We start from the raw sequence: 26,126 nt of genomic DNA on the forward strand, positions 1-26,126 counted from the left end.
ATGAAGAAACTGGCGAGTGCACGCGTTCTCTTATTATCAAATACCCGATTTATCTCGACTGTTCTTGCAGATTTATTTTGATCCTGGGGATAGGAAAGCGCTCAACACCATTCAACTGCTAGCATTTTGGGACTCGATGCGAAAGTGGTTTGCAGAAAAAGGATATCACCTTTACGAGTTTGATATCACGGACGAGCCGGGGTACCTGCCATCTGAGAGGTCGACTATCCCGTACAATCCTCACCCGAAATTGAATGTGCAGAAACGGATATTTGAAGCGGAGGATCCGTTCCCCTATGCGTATGTTGGAGGGGACTACAGGCAGCTCGAAGACAACCTGTATGAAGTTCACCATATATCAAATGTACTTGTTGTTTCCCTTGTTCAATGGTGTAATTTTTTCTGAATAGATATCTTTTGTCTAGGGCCGTGTAGTGTTTGCGCAGGACGCAGCGGGACGACATGTAGTGATCAAAATTGTTAAAGGAGGTTCAGACGAAGATAAAATTCTCCATTTGCTTGCGAAGCAACCTGAACTTATGAACCGGGAGACGTTCCCTTCTGTAATTCCCGTTCTTGATCTTTTGCCTTGTGAAGACCACTGGTTCACAGTCATGCCAAGGTTGATCTTTTCTCGTTCATGATAGTTTTATTAATTATACTTCTTACCAGATGGGATTCCAATTGTTTCGTGCCATCCTTCCCAACACCTGAAATCTGTGTTCAACAGATGGTGTCTTTGCTGAAGGTGAGTGCTTCCTAGCATTCTACGGTGCAGACCAAAATTGACCTCATTATATTAATATATAGGGACTCGCATTTCTTCATAGTCATAGAATTTTTCATCGAGTATGTATTGATCCGAATATTTCATATTCAGGATTCATTTTTTTCTTCAGGACTTGTGCGACCGAAACTTGTTGATCAACCACTTCTCCAATGCGACTGTTGTCAATATGACAAACAATCCTTTCAGACGGGACTTGCTCAGGCGAGGTGCGTTGACCTGTGTGTTATCGGACTTTGACCACTCCATCTTGCTGGACGAAGAAACGTACGGTCCGAATCCTCGACTCGGTATTCTAGAGGCACATGTAACTTCAGATGACCCACCTTATGAGACTCTCCACGGGCACGTCGATTACGACCCGTTCAAATACGACGTTGCTCTTCTTGGGATTTTGTTCAACGACAGGTTCCAGGTACTCTAATTCTTCTCAGGCAAAAGGACTGCTGACTTAAAACTGTACTCAGAATATAATTAAATATGTGCCTCTTCTTGCACCCCTCATCGAGCGCATGGTGACTTCCAAGCTGGATAAAAGGTTTACTGCAAAGGAAGCCCTTGCATTTGCGGAAGGCATTCTTCCTACTCTGACGGACTTGCAGGCTCCTCCGCTTCCCGTCCGCCCTCAAATCTTTCGAGCCTACTACAGAGCTGACTTGTGGAAAGATCTCTCAGAAGAATTTGTGGCGAAATGGGCAGATTATCGCGAGGATCGATCGACGCTTTCTTTCCGTTTTCTTCTCTGGCTGAACGATCGTGTTCCATATGGGACCTTTGGTCTTTACCTCTGTAGACTGGGTGTGAGAGCTGTTATGTTTGTTCCTAGATTAATCTTCCGACCATTTGTTACATTTTCGCGCTTTCTTGTACATCGATTCAACCGTCAGTTGTAATACCTGTAGCACGACACTCTCGCGGTTATGCAATACAATACTCCCCGCTTTTACAAGTCAAGGAACACAGAACAATGTTTGGGGGGTCGTTTAACCAACAAAGTTGAGGTGAAGTGTTGCGCAAGTGTGCTCCATGTGCACTACATGCAGTATCAACTCAAGTTAGCGGTGGTTCAGTTGAACATTATGTGTACATCCCGTACTACATCATTCCAAGATCCAGCCGGACATTTGGGTTTGAAGGGTTCGTACACTGTACAAGGTTTATACGCCTCTTGTATGAAGTCGGATCGATTCTCTATCTCCCATTCACGATACACGTTCGCCTTTGCCTCCGCGTTCACTTCTATGTTCAACTCTATAGTTCTCTTGGCATCATCCGGCAACTCGCGGGCGCCTATGTACAGTACGAGATAAGTAGTAAGAACTTTGCGTATAGGCTTGTGATATATCTTGTCCAGGATAAAGTAGTGATAAACAGTGTTTAGGGAATGAGATGTAAGAGTAGGAGCGCGTACGGGGGCGTGAGGAACCCGAGCGGCTTATCCCCAGGTTGGCGTTGTGCTGTTGCTTGAGAATCAAGCCAAAAGTCAGAGTTAGCCATGACCGTCGCGGACGCGGACGCGTCATATGTGACTCGTGAGTTGTGAGGAATGAAAGATTTTTTCTAGTGCGTACCGGCCAATTGCGGTTTGGAATCGCAAAGCAGAGTTCAGAAAACAAGGATATTGACAGAGAAAAGCTAGAGAAGAAGTACTTTGTAATTTCGGAACACGAAGTACTAGTGGACCCTGTGTTTGTTTCGGCGTCCACAGTGGCAATCAGATATTCTGAATCCCCAACATGGCATCTAATCTCAGTGTACGGGCCGTTCGAACGGAGTTTGAAAGGTGAATAGAACCAAAAAATTCCCATTTCGTCGAGTTCGGTTACTGACACGGTTTCTTGAAGGCCTAAACATCTTTATACTCATTTCATGCCATGAAGAAACTGGTGAGTGCATCCGTTCTCTTACAACTTGATTTATCTTAACTGTTCTTGCAGATTTATTTTGATCCTGCGGATAGGAAAGCGCTCAGTGTCATACAACTGCTAGCATTTTGGGACTCGATGCGAGAGTGGTTTGCAGAAAAAGGATATCACCTTTACGAGTTTGATATCACGGACGAGCCGGGGTACCTGCCATCTGAGAGGTCGACTATCCCGTACAGTCCTCACCCGAAATTGAATGTGCAGAAACGGATATTTGAAGCGGAGGATCCGTTCCCTTATGCGTATGTGGGAGGGGATTACTGGCCGCGCGAAGACAACCTGTATCAGATTAACTTCATATCAAGCGTACCTAGTATTATCTCCCTTGCTCAATGGCATAATTTCTGAATAGATTCTTTGTCTAGGGCCGTGTAGTGTTTGCTCAGGACACGGCGGGACGGCATGTAGTGATCAAACTTGTTAAAGGAGGCTCGGAGGAGGATAAAATTCTCCATTTGCTTGCGAGGCAACCTGAGTTAATGAACCGGGAGACGTTCCCTTCTGTAATTCCCGTTCTTGATCTTTTACCCTGTGAAGGCCACTGGTTCGCGGTCATGCCAAGGTTGGTGTTTTCTCGTTCACAATGGTTATATTGATTATACTTCTTACTAGATGGGATTCCAACTGTTTCGTACCATCGTTCCCAACACCTGAAATTTGTGTCCAACAGATGGTGTCTTTGCTGAAGGTGAGTGCCTCCTAATATTCTACGGTGCGAACCAATTGACCTCAGATAAAGGGACTCGCGTTTCTTCATAGTCATAGAATTTTCCATCGTGTATGTATTGTCCCGCATTGTTCATGCACTCTGACCTCATTTTCCTTCTCAGGATTTGTGCGGCCGAAATTTGTTGATCAATCACTTCTCAAATGCTAGTGTTATTACTATGGGAAACAATCCTTTCAGGCGGAACTTGCTCAAGCGAGGTGCTTTGACATGTGCTATATCGGACTTTGACCACTCCATTTTGCTAGACGAAGAAACGTATGGTCCAAACCCTCGACTCGGTATACTAGAGGCGCATGTAACCGGATATCAAGCGCCTTTTGAAACTCTTCACGGGCACGTTGATTACGACCCATTCAAATACGACGTTGCTCTTCTTGGGATTTTGTTCAACGACAGGTTCCAGGTATTGTACTTCCCCTTCTGCAGGAGCACTGCTGACTCAACCCCGTACTCAGCATGTAATTAAGCATGCGCCCCTCATTGCACCACTCATTGAGCGAATGGTGACTTCTAGGGTGGATAAAAGGTTTACGGCCAAGGAAGCACTTGCATTCGCAGAAAGTATTCTTCCTACTGTGACAGGCATGCGGACCCCGCTTCCAGGACAAACGCCAACCGGTTCAGTCTACTGGAGAGCTGACTTATGGAAAGATCTTCCGGCAGAATTTGTGGCGCAATGGGCAGATTATCGCGAGAATCGAACCACGCTTTCTTTTCGTTTTCTTTTATGGCTGAACAGGCGTGTTCCATATGGAACCTTCTGTCTTTACCTCTGTAGATTGGCTATGAGAGGAATTCTTTTTGTTCCTCGTTTAATCTCTCGACCATTTGTTACATTTTTGCACTTTCTTGTACATCGACTGACCCGTTGGTTGTAGTTTTCTACTGATATTCTCTATTAACATCATTTTGAACCTGTATCACGGCACTCTCGCGGTTATGCAAGACAATACTCCCCGCTTTTACGAATCAAGGAACACAGCATGCGCTTGGCTGGGTTGACCTCCGCGAATCGAAGTGGAGGCTCACTACTCAAAGTACTATCCATTCAGCAGCACTCCAATTCAAAATAATCAGTTGAGCAACATACCGATAGACAATCATCAATATGGTAATAAACTGCTGGCCCTTGGTTTTCTTCTTTTTGGGTCCCTGCCCATGTATGCATATGGAATTTGGAAAAGGCCCGGGGTCCTCTCCTACGTTCAAGATTTTTGCCTCTGGATTCAAATTAGGATGGAAATTGTATAGAATAGTTGATCTGTCCCATGCATATCTCCCCTTGTCTGCAGGGAGAAACTCGTAAAGATGGTACCCTCTTCCCGCAAATGAGCCGCATTGAATTGAGTCAGAATCCAAGTAAGGTGCTACATTCGAGTTTTCTGTCACCGGGATCAAACGTAATCTAAATGACTCGTCAAAGGGGTAATTCGGCAATTGTCTGATTCAATATTTACTAGATTGCCAAGGCGTTTTGGCTCATTTGTTCTAACGCAAAGGCTAGGAAGTGTATGATCCAAGCAGGTCTAACAGTTAAACTTAATGGACTTCAACAACTTCAACCATCAATTCAGACTCCGCTTACTTTCGGGCCGGTCTTAACGCCAATGATGTTATGTAAGTTATGTCAACTTCCACAACTTTACCGCCACGAGCAAGCAGGAGCAAGCATAGGTACCTGCTCTCTGAGGCATCGACTACTCCATAGAATCCACACCCAAATTTTAAGGGGAGGACCCATCATTGGCCGGCGACTAGTGTACCGGGCCGTCTGATGATGGAGTTTGAAAAAGTAAATTGAACCAAAAGTCCCCACCGTCGCGTGCATCAACTACAACTCGGTTGCTTGAGGACATTTTTACTTATTGTATGTCATGAACAAACTGGTATGTATAACATCTCTTTGCACTTGGTTTGTCTTGACAAGTTCCACAGATTTCTTTTGATCCCGGGGATCGGAAATCCCTCAACACCATTCAACTGCTGGCGTTTTGGGACTCCATGAGAGGATGGTTTGCAGAAAGAGGATACCACCTATACGACATAACCATCAGGGACGAGCCGGGGTACTTTCCCTCTGAGAGGTCAACTATCCCATTCAATCCTCACCCAAAATTGAATGTCCATAAAGAAATATTTGAAGCGGAGGATCCGTTCCCGTATGCGTATGTGGGAGGGGATTATAGGCAACCCCAAGATAATTTGTATGAGGTCAAGTTGGTATTAAGTGTCCGAATTTTTCTTTCTCTTTTTGACCAGCTTCTGATTAGATATTTCGTCTAGGGCCGTGTAGTGTTTGCTCAGGACACAGCGGGACGGCATGTAGTGATCAAACTTGTTAAAGGAGGTTCCGACGAAGATAAAATTCTTCATTTGCTTGCAAGGCAACCAGAGCTTACGAATCGGGAGACATTTCCTTCTATAATTCCCGTCCTCGACCTTTTACCGTGTGAAGACCACTGGTTTGCAGTCATGCCAAGGTCACTCTTGTCAATTTCACAACGGTTTTATTAATCATACTTCTTACCAGATGGGATTCCAACTGTTTCATACCACCGTTTCCAACACCTGAGGTCTGTGTCCAACAGATAATATCTTTGCTGAAGGTGGGTGCCTTCCAAGACTCCGCGGTGCAGACCAAAATTGACCACAATCTATAGGGACTTGTGTTTCTTCATGGTCATAGAATTTTCCATCGTGTATGTATTGACCGGAATCTATTATATTCTGGCTACATTTTGTTTCTCAGGATTTGTGCGACCGAAATTTGTTGATCAACCACTTCTCAAATGCTAATGCTCTGTATATGGGAGACAATTCATTCAGATGGAACTTATTGAAGCGAGGTGCTTTGATCTGTGTTTTATCAGACTTTGACCACTCCATTTTGCTGGACGAAGAAACGTACGGTCCGAATCCTTGGCTCAGTATACTAGAAGCGCACGTAACTGGAGATTACCCACCTTTTGAAACTCTTCACGGGCACGTTGATTACGACCCATTCAAATACAATGTTGCTCTTCTTGGGATTTTGTTCAACGACAGGTTCCAGGTATTGTACTTCCCCTTCTGCAGGAGCACTGCTGACTCAACCCCGTACTCAGCATGTAATTAAGCATGCGCCCCTCATTGCACCACTCATTGAGCGCATGGTGACTTCTAGGGTAGATAAAAGGTTTACGGCAAAGGAAGCACTTGCATTCGCAGAAGGTATTCTTCCTACTGTGACGGGCATGCGGACCCCGCTTCCAGATCAAACACCAATCACTTCAATCTACTGCAAAGCCGACTTATGGAAAGATCTTCCGGAAGAATTTGTGGCGCAATGGGCAGATTATCGCGAAGATCGATCCTCGCTGTCTTTTCGTTTTCTTTTCTGGTTGAGCATCCGTGTTCCGTATGGCACCTTTGGTCTTTACCTTTGCAGATTGGCTATCAGAGGACTACTTTTCGTTCCTCGTTTGATTTTTCAACCCTTTGCTGCATTTTCGCGTTTCGTGTTTCGATAGATTGGCCCCGCAATTGTAACTAAGAATCTTTTTTGCTTCGCTCAATTAAGTGGTGGGCATCCTACTTTTAAACTTACTAGACATAATTTGACTCCGTATAATAGTCACACTGGAGCTTTTAGACGGTCCGGTGCATATCAGCAAAATGCCACTGGAATGTTACTCTGTATGTTCTAACAAATGGCTTGAACGTGGTCTATTGGGTCGACAGGTGAGATCCTGGGATGGCATGGTACCTATTTAGATACCAGGTGCCTTAATCTGGGCCGCTGGCAAATAGATCAACTTCATGAAGAGATACCGTATGTTAGTGTGGCAGAGCAAGCGATTTCTCAAGGGTGTTTCCACTTGATTATCGCGTCTAACAGAGATAATAGAATGCTGAGAATGATGTCCCGTCTGATGGATATCGTCGTTACGTTGTTTTTGACTTCAAACTTAAAATGTGAAAGGCCCTGAGGTCTGAACTTGAACAAGACGCGATGTCATACCGTATACCTATGATCATCACAATACATAATCGACATGATCGTGAGTTTTTGTCAACTCAAGTTACAGAACACTGACACTGACGCCTTTAGATGGATTGTGGAATGCCAAAGCATAATTGCATTGGTCTCTCACATAGTACCTACAGTACGGTCATCAACGAACGCAACGGCTGACGGTTATGACAAAGGCATGATCATCTGTCAGAATTCATGAGAATCATGAAATCCACCAAGGTTACTGAACAAGCTTGCGGGTTACCGACTCTCACCCAACGTCCAATAAATCTAAGTTAGAAGTGTACCTTGTCTTTGTGTTTCAGGCAGCAAGTTCAATGCACCAGACACATATCTCGAGCCTTTCAAATCTCCTACTGAACCACCACGGCTGCCTGTCATGGCACAAAGGACTGAAATAGTACTGGTTATATATTGAGGACCAGACAACAAAGTAGTTCAACCCCTCTTGCAATGGCGTTTAACACATCGCAGCCTGATATCGTCAATCCAGACACCCCATTTGCCTTTTTAACCCCCAAGGCAGCTTACCAGACGACAGTATCACTCTACGTCCTTTCCGGATCACTGGCGGTATACTTAAGTAGATGCATGTCGAGAGCTTCTAATAAATACTCTTTAGGTTCTCTGCTGGGATGTCGTAGACAATGTCACAAATGACTATAGATTGTTGTTCAAGAACAAACCTAGCTTGACAACATGTGTCTATTTCATTTCTCGGTAACGCTAGCTCGCGTCTCGCCCCTTCCGCGAGGAGCACGTTCTCATAACCTTCTCAGGCTCGGAACGCTAGCATATGCAATATCTGCCACAATTTTCGAGAGTAAGTGTTAGGTGTTTTGGAATGCTTCTTTCTGCTTACCTATGAGCGATAGCTGCCCCAACAACAGCAAGCTGTCGTGTATTTGACCGCGCAACAAATGCACTTAGTGCAATCTCTGACTCGGCTAGCGCGTTGCTATTCTTCTTTCGGGTTCGTGCCATTTACAACCAAAACCCCAGAATTGTACTCTTCTTCTTCATTTTGTGGATGATACTCCTGGGTGCGTCGATAACAGGTCCAGTAGGGGTGATAGGCGGTAATATTGGGCAAACCAAATATTGCGAAGATGCCTTCGCACCAGCCTATGTATTTTCAGCAATCATCATGGCCGTGGTGTACGATACCCTTGTATTTCTTGCAATATCATGGCGCCTGGCGAAGAACGCCCACGTTGAGGTGGGAGGAATACGAGGTGGAATCAAGATGGCTATTTTAGGGAGATACCTTCCTCTGTTCAGCAGAAGCATGTTGATTGATGGACAAAAATACTATCTGTAAGTCAGTGAAAAGGTGTTCTCCACGATACTGTATTTATACATTACCAGGTTGACAACAATATCCGCACTTCTCACCATCGTCTTTGCCTCAATCAAGTCTGTGCCAGTACCGCTGAGCACAGTATTTGCAACGCCAACATTGATGCTGACAAACATTATGGCGTGTCGTGTCTATCGAAATACGCGATTCGGCTTGTTCAGAGAGGACGAAATTTCAACTGCGAACATGTCCCGGGACATTCCAGTTTTTGTGCACCAACAAACATGCGACGGTAGCATAACAGGCAAGCATGAAATACAAGGGTTTAATATTGACGGTAAAAGTGAGGAGCTTTCGACTGAAAATAGAGGCAAAAAGATAGATTCATTGCAGATTGTTAAAGGGGTTGTCTAGGGTTGCGGAGAAAGTCGGACAACAAAGGCGGCGGGTGCCGTGATTATTCTATGTCCGAATCAACTCCGTTTAAACCTGAGCTTGACTTCTTGTTTTCTTAACATTTCCTTCAAAGTAGTATTATTGTATCGAATTGTGTCCTACAAGAACCATTTCCCCATATATTTATATTTACAACTAGTAATTAAATCTATTGGGACCAGAGAATGGGCTCTATTCTGACAATCTTGATTGGTGGACGTTAAGAATTAGTTTGCTTTATTTCTAAGAGATCTACTAAAGAGATGGAGAACACCTGGTATCAACGTCAGAAAGAAAAACTCTACCATGGTAGAAATTTAGAGAGAGATTTTTTACGGTTAAAAAGCTTAAATCGTTTCTCAGAGCCTGGATAATATATTAGTAGCAGTCGGACGAGCACCGTCCGATGTCCTTATTGTAGTAAGTCTCGAACGGTGAAGAAAGGTTGAAAAGATGTGACCATCTGTCGAATATCATGAGAATTTTGACAATTTATAGAATCATCGCGGTTAAAAACCTTGACACTCCCGAATATCTGACGGATAATCATGAGTATGATAGATGGAACATGGCAATGTGCATTTGCCTCTGGTGTTTCAGATAACGGATTTGTACCAGACCATAGAGGGATTTGACCTTAGGGTATGCTAGTGACACTGAAAGAAATATTATACCCACTTGATATACACTTAAAATAGATAGAAACTTGAGTATATATAATGGGAGTCAAAACCAATGAAACGACTCAGCTCTTGAAATGAGTTTCAATACTTCACAGCCTGATATCATCAACCCGGACACTCCATCGGCCTTTTTGACACCCGAAGCAGCCTACCAGACGAATTTCTCGCTCTATGTGCTTTCTGGATCTTTAGCGGTATGACTGGAGCAATATCACTGCAAGTCATCCTGATGGTCTGCTTTCAGGTGCTCTGTTGGGATGTTGTGGACAACATCACAAACGACTACAGATTATTATTCAAACACAGGCTTAGCTTGACTACAGCCGTTTATTTCATTTCTCGGTAATGAATTCCAGGAAATCTCATCCCTACCCCACGATATTTACTGATATCCATTACTAGTGTTGCGACCCTAGCTTATGGATTATCAGCTACAATCTTTGAGAGTCAGTATACTATATATTAACATGCATTTTGCTACGCTTACATATGCTCAAAAGCTGCACCGACATCAGCTAGTTGTCGAGTGTTTGACCAAACTACAAATGCACTTATTCCTGTCAACTATTCATCTAGCACATTACTGTTCTTCTTCAGGGTCCGCGCCATCTACAATCGAAACCCCAAAGTTGTGCTCTTCTTCTTCTTGCTATGGCTGACTCTCCTTGGTGCGGGTTTGACGACTCCAGTGGGGGTAGTCGGTGCGAATATTGGACAGACCAAGTACTGCGAAGATGCTTTCGCCCCGATCTATGTGTTCTCACCTGTCATTGTGGCCGTGGTATACGATACATCTGTATTCTGTGCCATATCTTGGCGCCTGGTCAAGAATGCTCACATTGAAATGTGATGGTTACGAGGCGGGTTCAAGATGGCTATTCTGGGGGAATATCTTCCCCTTTTTAGTAAGGCCATGTTAATCGATGGACAAAAGTACTACCTGTGAGCTTTTCATGTTGTTTTTCAGGCACTGTATTGATTCCTCGACAGATTGACCACTACCTCTGCTATTCTCTCGATCATCTTTGCATTCAACAATTCTGTGCCAGTACCGCTGACCACAGTTTTTGCAACACCTACAATGATGCTAACAAACATCATGGCATGTCGTGTCTATCGAAACACACGGTTTGGTCTCTTTAGAGAGGACGAAATTTCCACAACAAATATGTCGCGTGACATTCCAGTGTTCAACGCACAAACTCAACAAACGTCTGGGGGAATCATGAGCGGTGGCGGACACAACATACGAAGGCTGAATATCATGTCTGTCAAGGGGCAAAAACCTTTGACGTATAAAGAAGCGCAAAATGTCCTCAAGATAAAGCCACAGAAGGAAATTGAGGGTGGGGAAAGTGGCTGATGTTGAGTTACGATCCGTTACTGTTGACTATGCGCCGATGGTCGCTACCGTGAATATTTATCTCCGAATCAACTACATACTACAGGTGTATATGAAGCTCGAAACATCTTTAAAATGTCTGGCATGTTTCTTCCTAGTAACTGTTGGAATGATAGTCGGCGAGCAACTTCGTCGCTAAGTCGTTATCTTTCTCTTGTAGTTTATCTTATCATATTTTTTCTAGATCATTCTACTACAGGTTCCGTAGCTACTGTAGGTACAGGTGTATAGTTACGTCGTGAATCGATATCTTTTACCACCACTGCGCATTTTACTTACAACAGGTTATGGGCCCCGAGAGGTCATAACTAAAGCTCGCTTTGTTCTAAACTCGTTCTATTCTTATCGATCTATATCTAAACTTGTACTCGACGTCAAATGGCTGACTCGACAACCGCGGAAGTCAACATCGGCGGATATCGCATCGACACACTGAAGGCCCACAATTGGATGCCGTGGAAGCGGCGCATGCTAGCAGTACTGGTGGACCTCGGACTGGAGAAATACGTGGACGGCACGTCGCTTCGACCAGGATCAGCGAAACCAAACGCACCCACGGCGGAAGAAATCGCAGCTCAGACAGCGTGGGATAAGGGAGATGCGAAAGCGCGATGCAGGATCGAACTCGCGTTAAGCGATGCGGAGATGGTACACGTCCTGGGAGCGCGCACGGCGCGCGAGATGTGGACGCAGTTGTGCACAGTGAAGGAATCCAAGGGACGACTCGGTGTTTTGGCGACACGACGAGCACTTTTCCGGGCAACCGCAGAGGAGGGATGTGACATGGCAGAGCATATCGCAAAGCTACGTCAATTCCAGGAGGAGCTGCACATCATGGGCAGCATTGTTTCGGACAAAGATTTCGTCATGATTTTGCTCACCTCGTTGCCGGAATCTTGGGAGAATTATGCGTCATCCTTTTTGGGCTCGAGCGGGAATCGTCCTACGCTCACTTCGCAAGAGCTTGTTGGTGTTCTCCTTGAAGAAGCTCGTCGTCGGAAGGAGCGTGGAGGTGATGGTGCCGGAGGGACTACGCTTCAAGTTCGTGGAGGTCAAGGGTCGTCGGATGGAAAGGGTAATGGTTCGAGGGATGGCAGCGGCGGGAAGGAGTGCTATAATTGCCACAAGATGGGGCACATTTCGAAGGATTGCTAGGCGAAGGGCGGAGGTCGTGAAGGAAAGGGTCCAAGGGGGCGGAAGACGAAGAATAGAGGGCGGACGAATCAGGCTCGGGAGGACGTCAACACTACGCTCAACGATGAGGTTGCGTACCACACGTACTCGACGTCGAACTTCTCTCGTTACGACTGGCTTTACGATTCTGCAACCACCAGTCACGTTTGTCCCGTCCGTGAAGCCTTCATCGAGTATACACCACTTGTTAATTCCTCCGTTCGTGGTGTCGGAAAGAGTCCAGCTATCATTGCAGGCCGCGGAACAGTCATCCTCAACTTCGATGTCGACGGGCAGACGATTACTCATCGTTTGAAAGACGTTTTACACATCCCTGAAGCCGAAAATGCTTTGATGTCGCTCGGAAGGTTTGAGAGGGATGGGAGGAGCTCGTCGTTTAAGAATGGGAAGGTTCTTTTGATGGATGCGAAGGATAAGGTTATTGGAAAAGGGTCAAAATGCGGTCAGATGTATATTCTTCACGCTCGCGCTCAGCTTAATTCAGGGGAACAGGTCAACTACGTCTCGCCGAAACTCACCTGGGATCAATGGCATCGTCGTTTTGGCCATATCTCAGTGTCGTTGTTGCAGAAACTCGTCCGGAACGATCTCGTCGTTGGTCTTTCTGTGGACGAAACGTCTATTCCATCCCCATCGTGCGAGGCGTGCATCCAAGCGAAGCAGACGCATAAACCTTTCCCTGGAGAAGCAGAAAATCGATCCACGGTTCCTGGAGAGCGAACCATGAGCGACATATGGGGTCCTATCGGAACACGCTCGGTAAATGGATTTTATTACTACATTACGTTTATGGACGACGCGAAGCGATACAACGGCGTGGTTTTCTTGAAGGACAAGAAGGAGGCGGCGAAGGCGATTGAGAATCATGGGGAGCGAGTGAAGAGGAGGTTTGGGCAGTATCCGAGGTACATTTGCATGGACAATGGCAAGGAACTCGTGAACGAGCGGATTAAGAAGTGGGCGGCGGAGAGAGGCATTGAAATCGAGACGACGGCGCCATATTCCCCATCTCAGAACGGCGTCGCAGAGCGCTACAATCGTACGCTGTTGGAGCTAGCACGTGCGATGATTATTGCAAAGAATTTACCTCTCTTTCTCTGGGACGAAGCGGTCAATTATGCGAATTATTTACGCAACCGCGCGCCTACTCGAGCACTCGACGACAAGACACCATATGAAGGCTGGCACAACAAGAAACCGGATGTTTCTCACCTTCGGGAGTTCGGATGCGATGTATGGGTGTTAGACGAGACGAAGGGGCTTTCGAAGCTCAAGCCACGGTCGAAGAAGATGGTATTCGTTGGTTTTAACGAAGGCTCGAAGTCTGTGCGTTATTACAATCCCAAATCGCGCACAGTGAAGTCATCGCGAAACGTATCGTTTAACGAAAACAAAACGCCGCAGAACGTCGAAATTCCTGGATTATCGTCTGAGGGGGAGCGTAACGAATCGACAGACGTTAAATCCAGCGAAAACGAGCCAGAAACCGTCAAGAACGAACCTATTTCGTCTACAGCACCAATTCCACAGCCCAGCATACGTCGATCAGCTCGTGAACACAATTTCATCGATTACAAGAAGGCAAACAACCCGAATGCTCGTTTACCGACTACACGATCCCAAACGACTCCAAACGCACCACAAATCGCTACAAAATCGACCGAGACCTCGAGCGCAAAGTCTACAGCAACGGAGCAAGCAAACGTCGTCAAAGAACAGCTGTGGGGCGCGATTTTAGACGATTCGGAACGTGTCTTTGCCATGCGCGAATCGGACGTACCTCGGACACTTGAAGAAGCTTTGGAAAGCTGTGAGGCAGCTGCGTGGAAGGCAGCTATGGACGAAGAAATCGAGACGCTTTTACGGATGGGTACTTGGGAGATGATGAAGATTCCGGATGGAAGGAAACTGGTTGGATGCCGTTGGGTCTACGCGAAGAAACGGGACAAAAACGGGAACGTCATCAAGTACAAGGCCCGACTAGTCGTTCAGGGATGCTCTCAGAGACCTGGTACAGACTACAGCGAGGACGGAACATTTGCACCAGTCATGCAATTCGACACGCTACGCTCCATCGGCAAAAGTGACCAGACCCCCAAATGCCTTTGATGCCTTTTACGGTAGGTCAATGTTTCATGTGACACGATAATTTCCCACGAAACATTTGAACAAAATTTGGAGGCGCCGCAAACATTTGGAGGGCATTTTGAGACTCTACAAACATTTGTGAACCTCGAAATTTATTAAAAATGATTTCGTATGCTTAAAGTCAATTTTTAATCATTTATTTGCCATAAAACATTACAAAAAACATTGAACAACAATAGAAACAAAGCACAAAACCTTGAATTCAAATTTACATCCATCCAAATGATTACATGGATTGAAATACATGCCAAACAATTACAGGGATTGCAATTCACACAAAATGATTTTGCAAGGAGAAATTTTGCTGACCGTAGCATTATTACATGACGTCAAGTCGAGTCAATTTCCGCAAAACCACGCCAGTCCATGTACAAATTAAATCGGAGATTGAACCTCAGTTTTCTGTATAATAACTTGAGACATATTCACGACACGGCCCCCAGTCCCTTTCTTTCCACTTTCATTTCCACCGCTCTGATGACTGTACTTGCTAGTGCGAAACATGCTTGCACACAGAGCAGAGCTTGAAGGTAAAGCACTATTGTTTACTTGTCTCATTGGGCAACTCCAACTAACCAAGTTCCATTTCCTCTACCAGTACCTTGAATGACTATACAGCCATTTCTGTTAACTTAAATGTGAGTATATGCGCATATATGTGCATTTGACACGCATATATTTTACATTTTGCTTACTATGATTCAATCGTTCTAGATCTTCTTCAATCAAATTATGCGAGTTATGGTAACCTTTTCACACGCTTGCCCGTTGGCTGTGTAGTCACAAATCATATTGTTTCTGTGTAGCCTCTGTTGTATTAGAATCCTATTCAATGAAATTTCTCCTTTGATTACTATTTATATTGTGTGATTGCCTGAAGTGGCTGCTAGGAATAAAATATGAGCATTAGTGTGTGAACCAATTAAAATTTTGGGTCTCTCAAATGTTGTCCAAATGTTTTCGGGACTCTCAAAGGTTATCCAAATGATTGGGTTATATTTAGAGCTACCTAAAACATTTGGTTTGAATCAAGGATTCGGAGTCTTTTAGACTTCCGAGTCTCTAATTAGTCAATATAAAAGGCCATTTGGGCCTTGGGGCCTTTGGACGCCTCCAAATGCCTTGGCAAGGCATTTGGGGATCTTGTCCTTTTTGCCGATGTCGCTACTCGCATATTCGGCCGTACACAATCTCAAGATGCGTCAATTTGATATAAAGGGTGCATATTTGCACGGTTACATCTCGGAGGAGATTTATATGGTCCAACCACCCGGTTATGACGATGGCACTGGTCAGGCATGCCGTCTCATTCGTTCGCTTTACGGTCTCAAGCAGGCAGGAAACGTATGGAACCATGAACTCGATAATGCTCTCACTTCATTTGGTTTTACGAAACTCAAGAGCGATTACTGCTGCTACATCCGTCGAGCTGAAAACGGCGATTTTACAATTTTAGTTACCTGGGTGGACGACATAATCAGTTTCTCAACGAACGACTCGCTCAACGACCAGCTGGAGCGTGAATTAGGCTCGAAATTCGACGTTAAATCGATGGGTCAGCCCTCGATGATGCTAGGATTCAAGCTCGAGCAAAAGGACCATTACATTTCGCTCTCGCAAGCACACTACATCGACAAACTCCTCGAGAAGTTTGGTTTACAAGACGCGAACCCCGTTTCGACGCCTATGGACCCGAACGTGCGATTGGATAAGGATGAAGGTGTTCGGGAGGATGGAGACGGTCAGGGGGAGGTTAATTCGCGTTTAGGATTCAGTTATGCAACGGTCATCGGCTCGCTCATGTATCTGGCACTCGGAACTCGTCCAGACATCGTGTTTGCGGTATACAAACTCGCGCAATTCACCAGCAAGCCAAAATCGACTCATTGGACCGCTGTCAAACGTATATTTCGCTATCTGAAGGGCACGCGCAATCACAAACTCACTTACGGCGGCGATTCGCAAGTTTTGGACGTAAATCTCAATGTTTATTGCGACGCCGATTGGGCTGAAAACTACGATCGGAAATCGACTAGCGGATACGTGGTTACTATAGCAGGCGGCGCTGTGGCATGGAGCTCGAAGAAACAGAATACGGTCGCACTTTCAACCGCTGAAGCCGAATACGTTTCCACAACACATGCGGCGAAGCAAGTCTTATGGCACCGCTCACTCTTCACGGAGCTCGGTTTCCACATTCCATCGACGTCAACCATCTTTACCGACAATACGGCAGCCATTTCAATTGCGCATCATCCAGAATTCCATGCCCGTACGAAGCACATTGACATTGCATTTCATTTCCTACGCGACTTGGTGGAGAAGAAGACGCTCAACACTGTTTACATCAACACTTCAAACAATTTGGCGGATATATTTACGAAGGCCTTACCTCGAGTTGCACACGACGGTTTCATTTTGCAGTTGGGAGTTTTGGCCGACTAAGGGGGAGTGTTGGAATGATAGTCGGCGAGCGACTTCGTCGCTAAGTCGTTATCTTTCTCTTGTAGTTTATCTTATCATATTTTTTCTAGATCATTCTACTACAGGTTCCGTAGCTACTGTAGGTACAGGTGTATAGTTACGTCGTGAATCGATATCTTTTACCACCACTGCGCATTTTACTTACAACAGTAACCCAGAACTGTCTTAACATCGCCGATTCTATATCTTATCACACTCTCGGATGACATGGGGTTGTAGGTTATTCGGTTGGAAAATACTGTCCCTGTAATTGAGGCTTAATAATCTGAATTTCACATAGTCAGAAGGAATTCGTCACCGAGCCTGCCACTGATTCTTGGTGCTTCATCAAGGCGCTCATGGGGCGACGGTGACAAATGTCATTAGCCCAATTTGGATTGGTGAGGTCATTTATGTCAGTGGCATGCCACGTTGAGCCCTGTCAAACATATAAATTGTCCAACGCATCTGCGTACACCATTCACAACATTGCAGTAGATATTTCTCGAAGTACCTCAGCTTCTAGTCATATATCGCCATCATGCCCTGGAATGAGTGCAAACTTAACGATGGCAGGTCAATTAGAGACATATTTGCACTTGCAGACTGAGTATTCTTCATTTGTAGGTTATTCGATGCCTAGCATTGCGTGAGTTAGTTTTTGATTCAGCTTTGAAGTAGACATAGATCCTAACCTAACACTAGCTATGGCACATGGAGATGGGACGACAGTGATCTAAAGACAAGAAAATCCGTCGACTTCGCGAAACAAGCATTCTCTGTGGGCATACGTCACCTGGGTGCGATAGCCTTTGGCTCCTTGGGTATATAGGCGTGCTCACCGTGATCTTAACTGGATAAGATACTGCCCAGTACTACGCCAATGAGTTTGAAGCAGGGATCGCCATTCGCGAGACAGGCATTCCTCGAGAACAAATATATGTTACCACAAAATGGAGCAAAGTGAATAACCTCGATATCACCACGTCGTGCAGAGATAGTCTGAAGGAGGCAAGTTACTCTACCTTTTGACATACAGTGCTGGCATCTGATGGAGGTTTTTGTTACCATAGCTTGGCCTCGATTATGTTGATTTGTATTTGATCCATTGGCCTCATTTTTGCAATGATACCAGTATCGCAGCATGCTGGAAAGAAATGGAAAGACTGAAAGATAGTGGCTTAGCAAGGTAGGTTCTCGACATATTGCAACCTTCGTAAATTGCATACCACTCGAAATCTTTAGGAGTATTGGAGTCAGTAACTTCAAGGTAAAACATCTAGAAGAAGTCTTCGCCGTAGCAAAACATATACCTGCTGTTAATCAGGTAACAGTTCAACTGATTGCAAATTAGGATCCGCTGACGAGCGCTGCACGCATAAAGATTTGCCTTCACCCATATGTATATGAGGAGCAACGCCCCACACTTGACCTATGCAAAGAAAAAAACATTGTTATTGCAGCTTATAGCCCTCTCGAGTTTGTTTTTCGTGAAGAGTCAATACACCAACCAAAACTGATGGATTGTCTATAGGCCTCTGAAGAAGAATCCGGAAGGGCCGTTGAAAAAGCCACTCAGTGAGATTTCTGATCGCCTTGGGGTTTCTATGGACCAGGTTCTGCTTGCTTGGATCAAGGCCAGGGGATACGTTCCCGTAACGTAAGTCATAACGCTGATTGACTCGTTTGCTAAAACCTTATTGTGTACCCAGGATGAGTACAAAGGAAGATAGGCTTCGAGGATACGTCAAAGCCGGAGATATCGGTGAGTTTTCTGCATTCCCATATGGCCAATGGTTGTGGGATTCATATGGTTGTCAACCTTTCCAGACCTTACGGAGGCCGACATTCGTGCTATCGACGAGGCAGGGGCGGCGGGACCTTGAGCTTTTTCTTCCAGACAAGCGAATACCGACTTGAAATCTTATATCAAACCTACTTTTTAACCTAGTCGGTGCAACAATGAGAATATAATGTCATGTTTACTAAGTACACTTAATGAAAGATCCTAGATCATCGGATTTGATTTCGGATTCAGAGTGCGTTGCCTTCTATATCTACACCGGATCCCACAACAAGTCGTTCAAGGGCACGTCTACCTCCTTGGCCAGGAGTACAGCCGTTTCGTAGGATATAGAACATTTAAAATTAGGAGGGCCGTCCAACCTGTCCGCAGGAGTGGTCCGATGCAGAAGGCGCATAGAGGTAAGTTCAATGACCTAGCGAGCGATAAGCGATGGTGCGGAAACAACAGTGAAATAATAGTCACATACCGAAGAAAAAACCCCAACACGACCAATTTCCATGTCAGTATGCTCCCCAGCAATGTTAAAAAGGTCTGACGAGATTCGGGAGTCAGCGTCATTCTCTTCCAACAGTGCGCCCAGGATAGCAATCATACGATCAAGAGCAAAAGGCGTCGGGCCTAAGAGACGCTGTGATACCTGTACATACTTCGTGAATAACATAAGCACTAGCAAAAATGGCTCATAACATACCTTTGATGGGCCTTTCCCGCTCGGCTTGACAGCCTTTCTTTTCCTTTTCTTTTCGTCTAACCCTCTCCAGAACATGCGTATATCGGATTTCGGAGGGTTGGTAGAGGCCAAAAAGGATGCCAACAAGATAAACTTTGACATCCGAGGGAGACCCATTATACCCATCTGATCATGATATTCTGTCTGGATCGAAGGCAATTTGACCTGAAGAATCGTGCTGCCGGGCATGTTCAGCAGGTTAGGTGGTGGTTCGTTCGCCAGTGCCCAGTCAGTGGCGTTCGTCAGACGTGGAAGGAGGACTTCGAGGGCCGCTGAAATTGTGGGGTTGAAGAGCTTGTTGAGCCGCATCCTAGTGATTTCTGAGGGATTGTAGTTATTGGGAAGGTCAACTTCTATGTCTTCCAACTGGTCTAGAATTGGTTTGCAGAACCCTGGCCATCGTGCTGCTGCTATATAATGTAGTTCTTGAGGGTCATGTATGAATGAGAAGCAGATGTCACACAGGACGCTAGCGAAGTGGTCATAGAGTGATGTTAGGCCAGGGTGGTATGGGGTTGGTTGTGAAGAAGAGGTTGATATTGTAGCGAAATTTGAGATGAGACTTTGGACAACATCTTCTCAAAAGAATGAGCTTGGGTTGACGAAAGGTCAGGAGACAGGTCTTACTCTCTTTAGACGGAGATTGAACGTCGACGAAGTAAGGATCTGGGGATGCTCCAAGAGGTGGTCTGATATCCAGCCATCCAACCTGGGAGATGAACATTACGCATACATCAAGCCGCACCTGCAGTCAGTTTGTTAGTTACATTGGAAAAGTGAATGGCACCCAATGACAGTCAGACGTGCTCACCAGCTCTGCGAGACGCGTCAGCGGAACCAGAAGTTCAGGAAGCGTTTCTTTCAGTCTCTCGACGCGCTCGACAACGATGACGAGCCTCACATTATCATGACCTGAGTTAATTTGCTTCCCTTTGCCCTTATTCTTTCCGCTGCTAGTGCCGCCAGAAATCCCATTTTTCTTACACAAGTGTTGATGTGCTGACCGAAGACCATGTAAAAAGCTGTCAAGGTTCTCATTCCACCGTACATCGCCATCTGTCGCTGACCAATTCTCACAACCGTCCTCCCAATCCGGTTCCCATTCCACCAGGCTATTGATGACGGATTCGTAAAATAATCTGGCGGTAAAGCATGCTATGCTGTCCACACGCGCGTAGTATATCTTCGAAGGACATTCCGATGCTGGTTGGTTGCGTAAGTCGCGTAAAAGCGCGTCGACGGCCCCCAGACTTGTGCCCAAGGCTTCTGTGTCCTGAACATATATAAAGGGTGGTGGATATGTCGACAGAAGAGTACTTATTTCGTACTGAAAACTTTCGTATCCGGGGTAAAGGCGTCTATCTCCCATATAGATGTATGGTGCAACCTCAGGAGATAAGAAGGACTAGCGTTCGAGATGATGAGGGTATGACACTGAGAGTCACCTAATCACGAGGGCCTCTTCTCAGGCTTGTTTGTGCCACAATTGTTTTCAATCCCCGCCGTTTGATACGTACTTCTCATCAAGACTTTGCTTCGACCCCAACTCAACCTCAACGCCCCAACGCTCAACAACGATCGTAACTTTCAGTCTTCATCGGCCTTGCTTTTCTCCACTGTCAACCTTCAATTACTTTTATTCCATCGGTTACCTAAATCAAGAAAATATCAAACAAATAATGTCTGATCATTTCTACTACTTGAAAGGTGCACAATATGTACATGACCAGCAATATTAATGATATCCTAGCGTCGGCGGGATAGTGTCCAGCCGCACCATTTAAATGTGTCCCCTTAGACGACGTCGATGCCCAAATACGAGCAAACACCCAGGGCAATAGCGCCAGCAAAGAGAACTGCAGCTGTTCGTCGAACAATGGTGCGAGCGGTGAAGATACGCGTACCCTTCGCGCCAGCGTCGTCGATAGCTTTGATTTCATCATCGGTGAGAACTGAGCAATCAAAATAGCCGTAAGGATTGTCCATTTAAAAAATTATGGATGTATGGAACTAACCTAGGTCGCCGGCTTCGAGGTAACCTTCGAGTCTGTACTTCTTGGAACTCGAGCTACAAAACAGAAGGAAGATTAAGTTCTGAATGCCTGTACGTTGTTGGTCTTCATTAACTTACGTTAGGACCACAGCACCTTTCGCCTTGGCCCAGGCCAGCAAAATTTGGTCATCTGTCGCGTTGAGACGTTTGGCAGCTGCTTTAACGGGTTTATCAACAGGGCCCCCAGGGAATTGTGTGACTGGACTGAAGATGGAAAAGTCAGATTCAGAGTGCACACAGTAAATTGACAAGGTGTGTGGGGATGTGTGGGAATTTTCTGCGACATACATCAGCGGACTATAGGCCTCGTACACTATGCCCTTTTCGTTTAGATATTCCAGAAGAGGTGCCTGTCGCTTGTAGGCATATGGATGTAGAATGATCTGTACAACAGAGGCGGAAATGACATTGTGACTCTGCTACAACTTGTAAAAGGCGTGCGCTACTTACCTGGTTCACGGCGGGAACAATCTTCGCAGAAGCCAATAAAGTATCTACATGTTCGATTTCAAAGTTGCTTATCCCAATGCTCCTGCGATAATGGCGCGCTTTAGAAATTTCAACATGTAAGGTGTATGCTATCATAGACCCACTTAACAAGGCCCGCGTTTTTGAGACCTTCCATTTGCCTCCACGCAGTGGGAATATCCGGGACAGCGAGACGAGGGTGGTGGATGAGGTAAAGATCAATGTACTGCACACCCAACTATGATGGAACAAGCCAGGTTTAACGTGCTGGATTACAGACAAACGCTCCCTTGTCAAAACACGTACATTCTTCAAGCTGTTCTTGATGGAAGTCTCAATGTCCAGGCCATTGAGTCCGCTGTACTTGGTAGTGATGAAAATCTCGTCTCGTTTGAGTCCACTCTCATGAATCGCCTTGCCCGCCTCCTCTTCATTCCTATACGCCTGAGCAGTATCTGCATAGTAATTAAAGCGTTAGCCATGATCACCTCATGTTGGTCGGACGCACCGATGTGATTGAATCCGACCGAGATAGCCTGGTCAACCTGGTCGACTGTTGTATCACCGACTGGGATTTTCCAGGTTCCGAAGCTACAGAACAGAAAATGCGCCAAGAGCGAGTCAACCACTCTCCACTTAACAGATCCATAAACTCATACTCACCCAATACCTGGAATTTGATTGCCTAAACACATCCCAAGGCAACCAAAGCTCAGCCCCAGACGCCATCAGAGTAAAGTTGTGAAACTCGCCATCGTTAAACTTAATAATGTCCCAAGGCATCTTCGATTCACTGGGCGTTGGTGGAGAGTAATACTTCAGGTGCGTCGTCAAGGTTTGAAGACAAGGAGATAGCTGACGAAGCGACGAAAGCCACACATCTGCCAGGCGTGGAAACTCAGGTGCATAATGAGCGGCATGGTAATTTAGATCGAACTTCACAAGGGTCCACCCATTTTTAGAATATGATGTCGCCATCATGGTGGAGAATCAGCACTGAGTAGCGGTATCTCGTGACCGCATTTACTGGTTAGCTTGTTGTAGCCGACCAACTTTTAAAAGTGTTGAATATGAAGAAAAAGGGAGAGTGAGCTGGATACCTGGATGCACGAAGAACCACTAGGCTAACAGCATGAGAAATGTTGTAAACATGAGGATTGCGATAAATGTGTGAAATATACAGATTTTAGACCAAGTTTGGTCTAATTTTATACAAGGCTTCAAGCCAGGTCATTTAATCTTTCGTAGCGTCAATTCTCTCGCTCGCATCGACCTCATATAGCACTTCAGTGCGAATAACGTATTTTGCACCTGATATAACGCCGCTTCCCTATAAATTCGTTAAATTTCAGATATATGAGCCGGGTATTCTCATAGTTTAGTAGCATAAAAAGAGTACACACGTACCTCATGCAACAGGCTTCCTTTGGCAGCGCCGTGGGGAAAGACGCAAACAGTACCGGTACGTGGTTTTACGGGTCTGGCTTCAAGGATGCCCTGCGTGGAGGAAGGGAGAAAGAACGTTGTGCAGCCGCCATCGAAGTCATCATTAAGGTAGATAAGGAAGGTCAGCCTGGAGTATACTGTTGGGTCAGAGTCGTATACATATGTCGGCGGGTTAGTGGTGGAGTTTAGAGCGGATGATGGCCATGCACCGTCAATCTGTGATAGAATGGGATTCAAACTTTGAAATATGGTTGCTTAAAAATACAAACGCTTACATGTGGCCTGTACAGTGCACCAGGGCGATACCTGTACAACCTGAATCGTGAGTTAATACCTTTCACTGCACCTCCGTGGACCGTCTGAGGAAGTAAATGAACAAGACGTTGATAGAGGGTAGTGATGAAAGAGGTATCAGCCAGCCAAATGAGATTGTGGGCAAGCACCGATGATAGCTGAGTGGCTGATCCAGCAATAGGTTCATCAGGTATGAGTCCCACTGATTCTGCAGCTTTTACCAGAGCCTCACATTCCTGGATCTCCAATGCGTCGTTAATAATGAATGCACCAGGGACTCCTGGAAGCTCGTGTCGCGTTGGTTGACGACTTCGTTCAGAGGATGGAAGGAGAGGGAATGTATTATCAGGAGAGAAGTAGATAATCGCAGGATGTTTGTTTGGAGGTCTGCGGTCAGGCCCTGGCGTGATTTGCAAAGGCACCAGAACTTTCGTAGCAGCGCTCGCAATGGCATCCGAATCAATATCTACGGTTCTTGCAGGCGGATCTGACTCTATTGTGAAGGGCGTGTACCAGCGCAACCGACTTCCAGGTTCTATCTTTCCCCCATCTGAAGTGCTTGATTGTGCGATCATCTCTGGCTGTGTCGTCCGCAGAATGGCGTCCAAAACTTGCCACACTCTGTTTTCCTCTTGCTTCGACATCTTGGGAGACAGGACAGCGTCACACTCCCTCACCCATCGCTGGAGCGCACCTAGCTTAGGCACCTGTTCTCGAATTGCCATCTCTGCCAGAAGCACGAGCGCATCGATGTGGCGCTGGTCGATCAGTGCTTTTGAGATGCGCGAGGTCAACGAGTTCCCTATGCAGCAGGTAAACGGCAATGTAGGGACGCACAATTTTCAAGGTGGAAAACTCAAGCACCTGTTTGTGTTGCTTCGTTCGCGACCCGCCAGTAGTCGTGCACCGCGGTTTTGAAAGGTTTCAGTGCCTTCAAACCAATCAAGGATGGGTTGTTTGCAAGCATCAGCAGCGTGTCTGTCGTGGTCTCCAACTCATCTTCGTAAATAAGCCCTCCAATCATCCCTCCGGTCTGTACTAGGTTCACTGCTGCTGTCTCAGCTTTGCAGACGTCTAACTCGTTTTGCTTCAGTTTTTTCACTGTCTGAGGCAAAGTTTTCTCGGGGCCATTCTTTCGTTTCTTCGAGTTTTTTCCCATGTTTAACGAAACTTTGGGATTTTTCAGTTTGAGGATGTATGATGATTATTCCCAAGTATCGTTGGAGAGTGGGGACGATGGAACAGAGCAAAGGTTGGGGCGAAGCAATCCCGTCGGCCCGAGATTTCCAAAAGTGAGAGACCCTGTCGGCCTCTGTCGGCAAGGGCCTAGACTTCCCGACTAGACTGTCACTCATATTCCAGCTACTTTCATATCAATAGGCCTAAAATGAAAATATACACATACAGGCGGACTTTAAACCTGTTGTAAGCGAGTCATTTCGGCTATGTTTCTATTTTGAGCTGTTTTGAACAGTGGCACGATCTTCAACGATGTGTTGACATATTGCCAAAGTCGAGAAAGAAATGGCCTTAAAAATGTTTTTGGAGTGCAATCTGAATGACACAAAACCTAACACCATAGCGTCACCCTATAATCGACTCTGAAAAAATTATATTTTCCCCTAAACTTTTACGTGTTGTGTTCTATATATATGCCCGCCGAATATCTTGGCATATTGCCGGACTCACATCCAAGCTCCGCCAATTGAAATTTCATTCTCCGTGTATGTGTAAATTTTCATTTTAGGCCTATCGATATGAAAGTAGCTGTCAACGAATCATAATTTTGCTTTCAGCGTCACTATAATTATTACGTTCGTTGAGACTGTTTGTGGGAACTGAATCCCAACGCGTTGAACCTTTTAATCAAAGGGACTAGTGTACGGCAAGAACACGCAGTTTCGAACACGCATTATCATTCTAATTCGATTCGGACGGCGAGTAAAGGCTAAGTTCTCCTAAACTTCGCCTCGCACCTGCGCGTACTATGCTACCCATAAATCACAAAGTCAAAAAACTCGCCAGTTTAGCAGGTTGGATTTTTTGTGAATTTCAAACGCCCATACACGATCATGATATTGATGTATACGCACTTGGAGGCTGAGCCATGACTCACATTTGTGAGAGAATATACTAATTGAAAACGTAAAACAATGAAAGGATTACTTCTAGCCCATTCCTATTAATTTTACTAGTGTTACATAGTCTTTCGCAACAGCCATATCGCCGTAGGCTTGTTGTTCAAA

General features: G+C 45.5%; 9 protein-coding genes across 9 annotated transcripts; 6 read left to right on the forward strand and 3 right to left on the reverse strand.

The window, feature by feature from the left end:
* Positions 1-1,680, forward strand: JR316_0011618 (Cyclin-dependent kinase 1; the record flags this gene model as incomplete). Its single annotated transcript, XM_047897264.1, has 7 exons — positions 1-24; positions 71-364; positions 426-622; positions 673-748; positions 811-849; positions 900-1,202; positions 1,255-1,680. 7 exons carry the CDS (start codon positions 1-3, stop codon positions 1,678-1,680), a joined length of 1,359 nt encoding a protein of 452 aa, XP_047743673.1.
* A 981-nt stretch (positions 1,681-2,661) lies between these two features.
* Positions 2,662-4,177, forward strand: JR316_0011619 (uncharacterized protein; the record flags this gene model as incomplete). Its single annotated transcript, XM_047897265.1, has 6 exons — positions 2,662-2,673; positions 2,725-3,018; positions 3,078-3,274; positions 3,325-3,400; positions 3,543-3,845; positions 4,025-4,177. The coding sequence occupies 6 exons, from the start codon at positions 2,662-2,664 to the stop codon at positions 4,175-4,177; spliced, it is 1,035 nt and encodes a 344-aa protein (XP_047743674.1).
* Positions 4,178-5,316: 1,139 nt separating this feature from the next.
* JR316_0011620 (uncharacterized protein) lies at positions 5,317-6,907 on the forward strand (the record flags this gene model as incomplete). The annotated part of the gene is made up of 7 exons (XM_047897266.1): positions 5,317-5,328; positions 5,378-5,662; positions 5,726-5,889; positions 5,973-6,015; positions 6,192-6,494; positions 6,559-6,808; positions 6,870-6,907. The coding sequence occupies 7 exons, from the start codon at positions 5,317-5,319 to the stop codon at positions 6,905-6,907; spliced, it is 1,095 nt and encodes a 364-aa protein (XP_047743675.1).
* A 1,697-nt stretch (positions 6,908-8,604) lies between these two features.
* Positions 8,605-9,171, forward strand: JR316_0011621 (uncharacterized protein; the record flags this gene model as incomplete). Its single annotated transcript, XM_047897267.1, has 2 exons — positions 8,605-8,774; positions 8,826-9,171. 2 exons carry the CDS (start codon positions 8,605-8,607, stop codon positions 9,169-9,171), a joined length of 516 nt encoding a protein of 171 aa, XP_047743676.1.
* A 1,803-nt stretch (positions 9,172-10,974) lies between these two features.
* JR316_0011622 (uncharacterized protein) lies at positions 10,975-11,416 on the forward strand (the record flags this gene model as incomplete). Its single annotated transcript, XM_047897268.1, has 2 exons — positions 10,975-11,230; positions 11,376-11,416. The coding sequence occupies 2 exons, from the start codon at positions 10,975-10,977 to the stop codon at positions 11,414-11,416; spliced, it is 297 nt and encodes a 98-aa protein (XP_047743677.1).
* Positions 11,417-18,482: 7,066 nt separating this feature from the next.
* JR316_0011623 (NADPH-dependent conjugated polyketone reductase C1) lies at positions 18,483-18,968 on the forward strand (the record flags this gene model as incomplete). The annotated part of the gene is made up of 4 exons (XM_047897269.1): positions 18,483-18,535; positions 18,617-18,742; positions 18,795-18,847; positions 18,913-18,968. The coding sequence occupies 4 exons, from the start codon at positions 18,483-18,485 to the stop codon at positions 18,966-18,968; spliced, it is 288 nt and encodes a 95-aa protein (XP_047743678.1).
* Positions 18,969-19,139: 171 nt separating this feature from the next.
* JR316_0011624 (Origin recognition complex subunit 5) lies at positions 19,140-20,988 on the reverse strand (the record flags this gene model as incomplete). Its single annotated transcript, XM_047897270.1, has 5 exons — positions 19,140-19,301; positions 19,356-19,526; positions 19,581-20,194; positions 20,247-20,364; positions 20,431-20,988. 5 exons carry the CDS (start codon positions 20,986-20,988, stop codon positions 19,140-19,142), a joined length of 1,623 nt encoding a protein of 540 aa, XP_047743679.1.
* Positions 20,989-21,413: 425 nt separating this feature from the next.
* Positions 21,414-23,121, reverse strand: JR316_0011625 (NAD/NADP-dependent indole-3-acetaldehyde reductase; the record flags this gene model as incomplete). Its single annotated transcript, XM_047897271.1, has 10 exons — positions 21,414-21,571; positions 21,635-21,687; positions 21,751-21,876; positions 21,961-22,055; positions 22,123-22,204; positions 22,266-22,378; positions 22,447-22,595; positions 22,649-22,731; positions 22,804-22,825; positions 22,893-23,121. 10 exons carry the CDS (start codon positions 23,119-23,121, stop codon positions 21,414-21,416), a joined length of 1,110 nt encoding a protein of 369 aa, XP_047743680.1.
* A 253-nt stretch (positions 23,122-23,374) lies between these two features.
* Positions 23,375-25,039, reverse strand: JR316_0011626 (uncharacterized protein; the record flags this gene model as incomplete). The annotated part of the gene is made up of 4 exons (XM_047897272.1): positions 23,375-23,470; positions 23,548-23,802; positions 23,862-24,682; positions 24,745-25,039. The coding sequence occupies 4 exons, from the start codon at positions 25,037-25,039 to the stop codon at positions 23,375-23,377; spliced, it is 1,467 nt and encodes a 488-aa protein (XP_047743681.1).
* Between the last annotated feature and the right edge of the window lie 1,087 nt (positions 25,040-26,126).

The sequence above is a fragment of the Psilocybe cubensis genome, chromosome 11, assembly GCF_017499595.1.
Source record: "Psilocybe cubensis strain MGC-MH-2018 chromosome 11, whole genome shotgun sequence".
Taxonomy (NCBI): domain Eukaryota; kingdom Fungi; phylum Basidiomycota; class Agaricomycetes; order Agaricales; family Agrocybaceae; genus Psilocybe; species Psilocybe cubensis.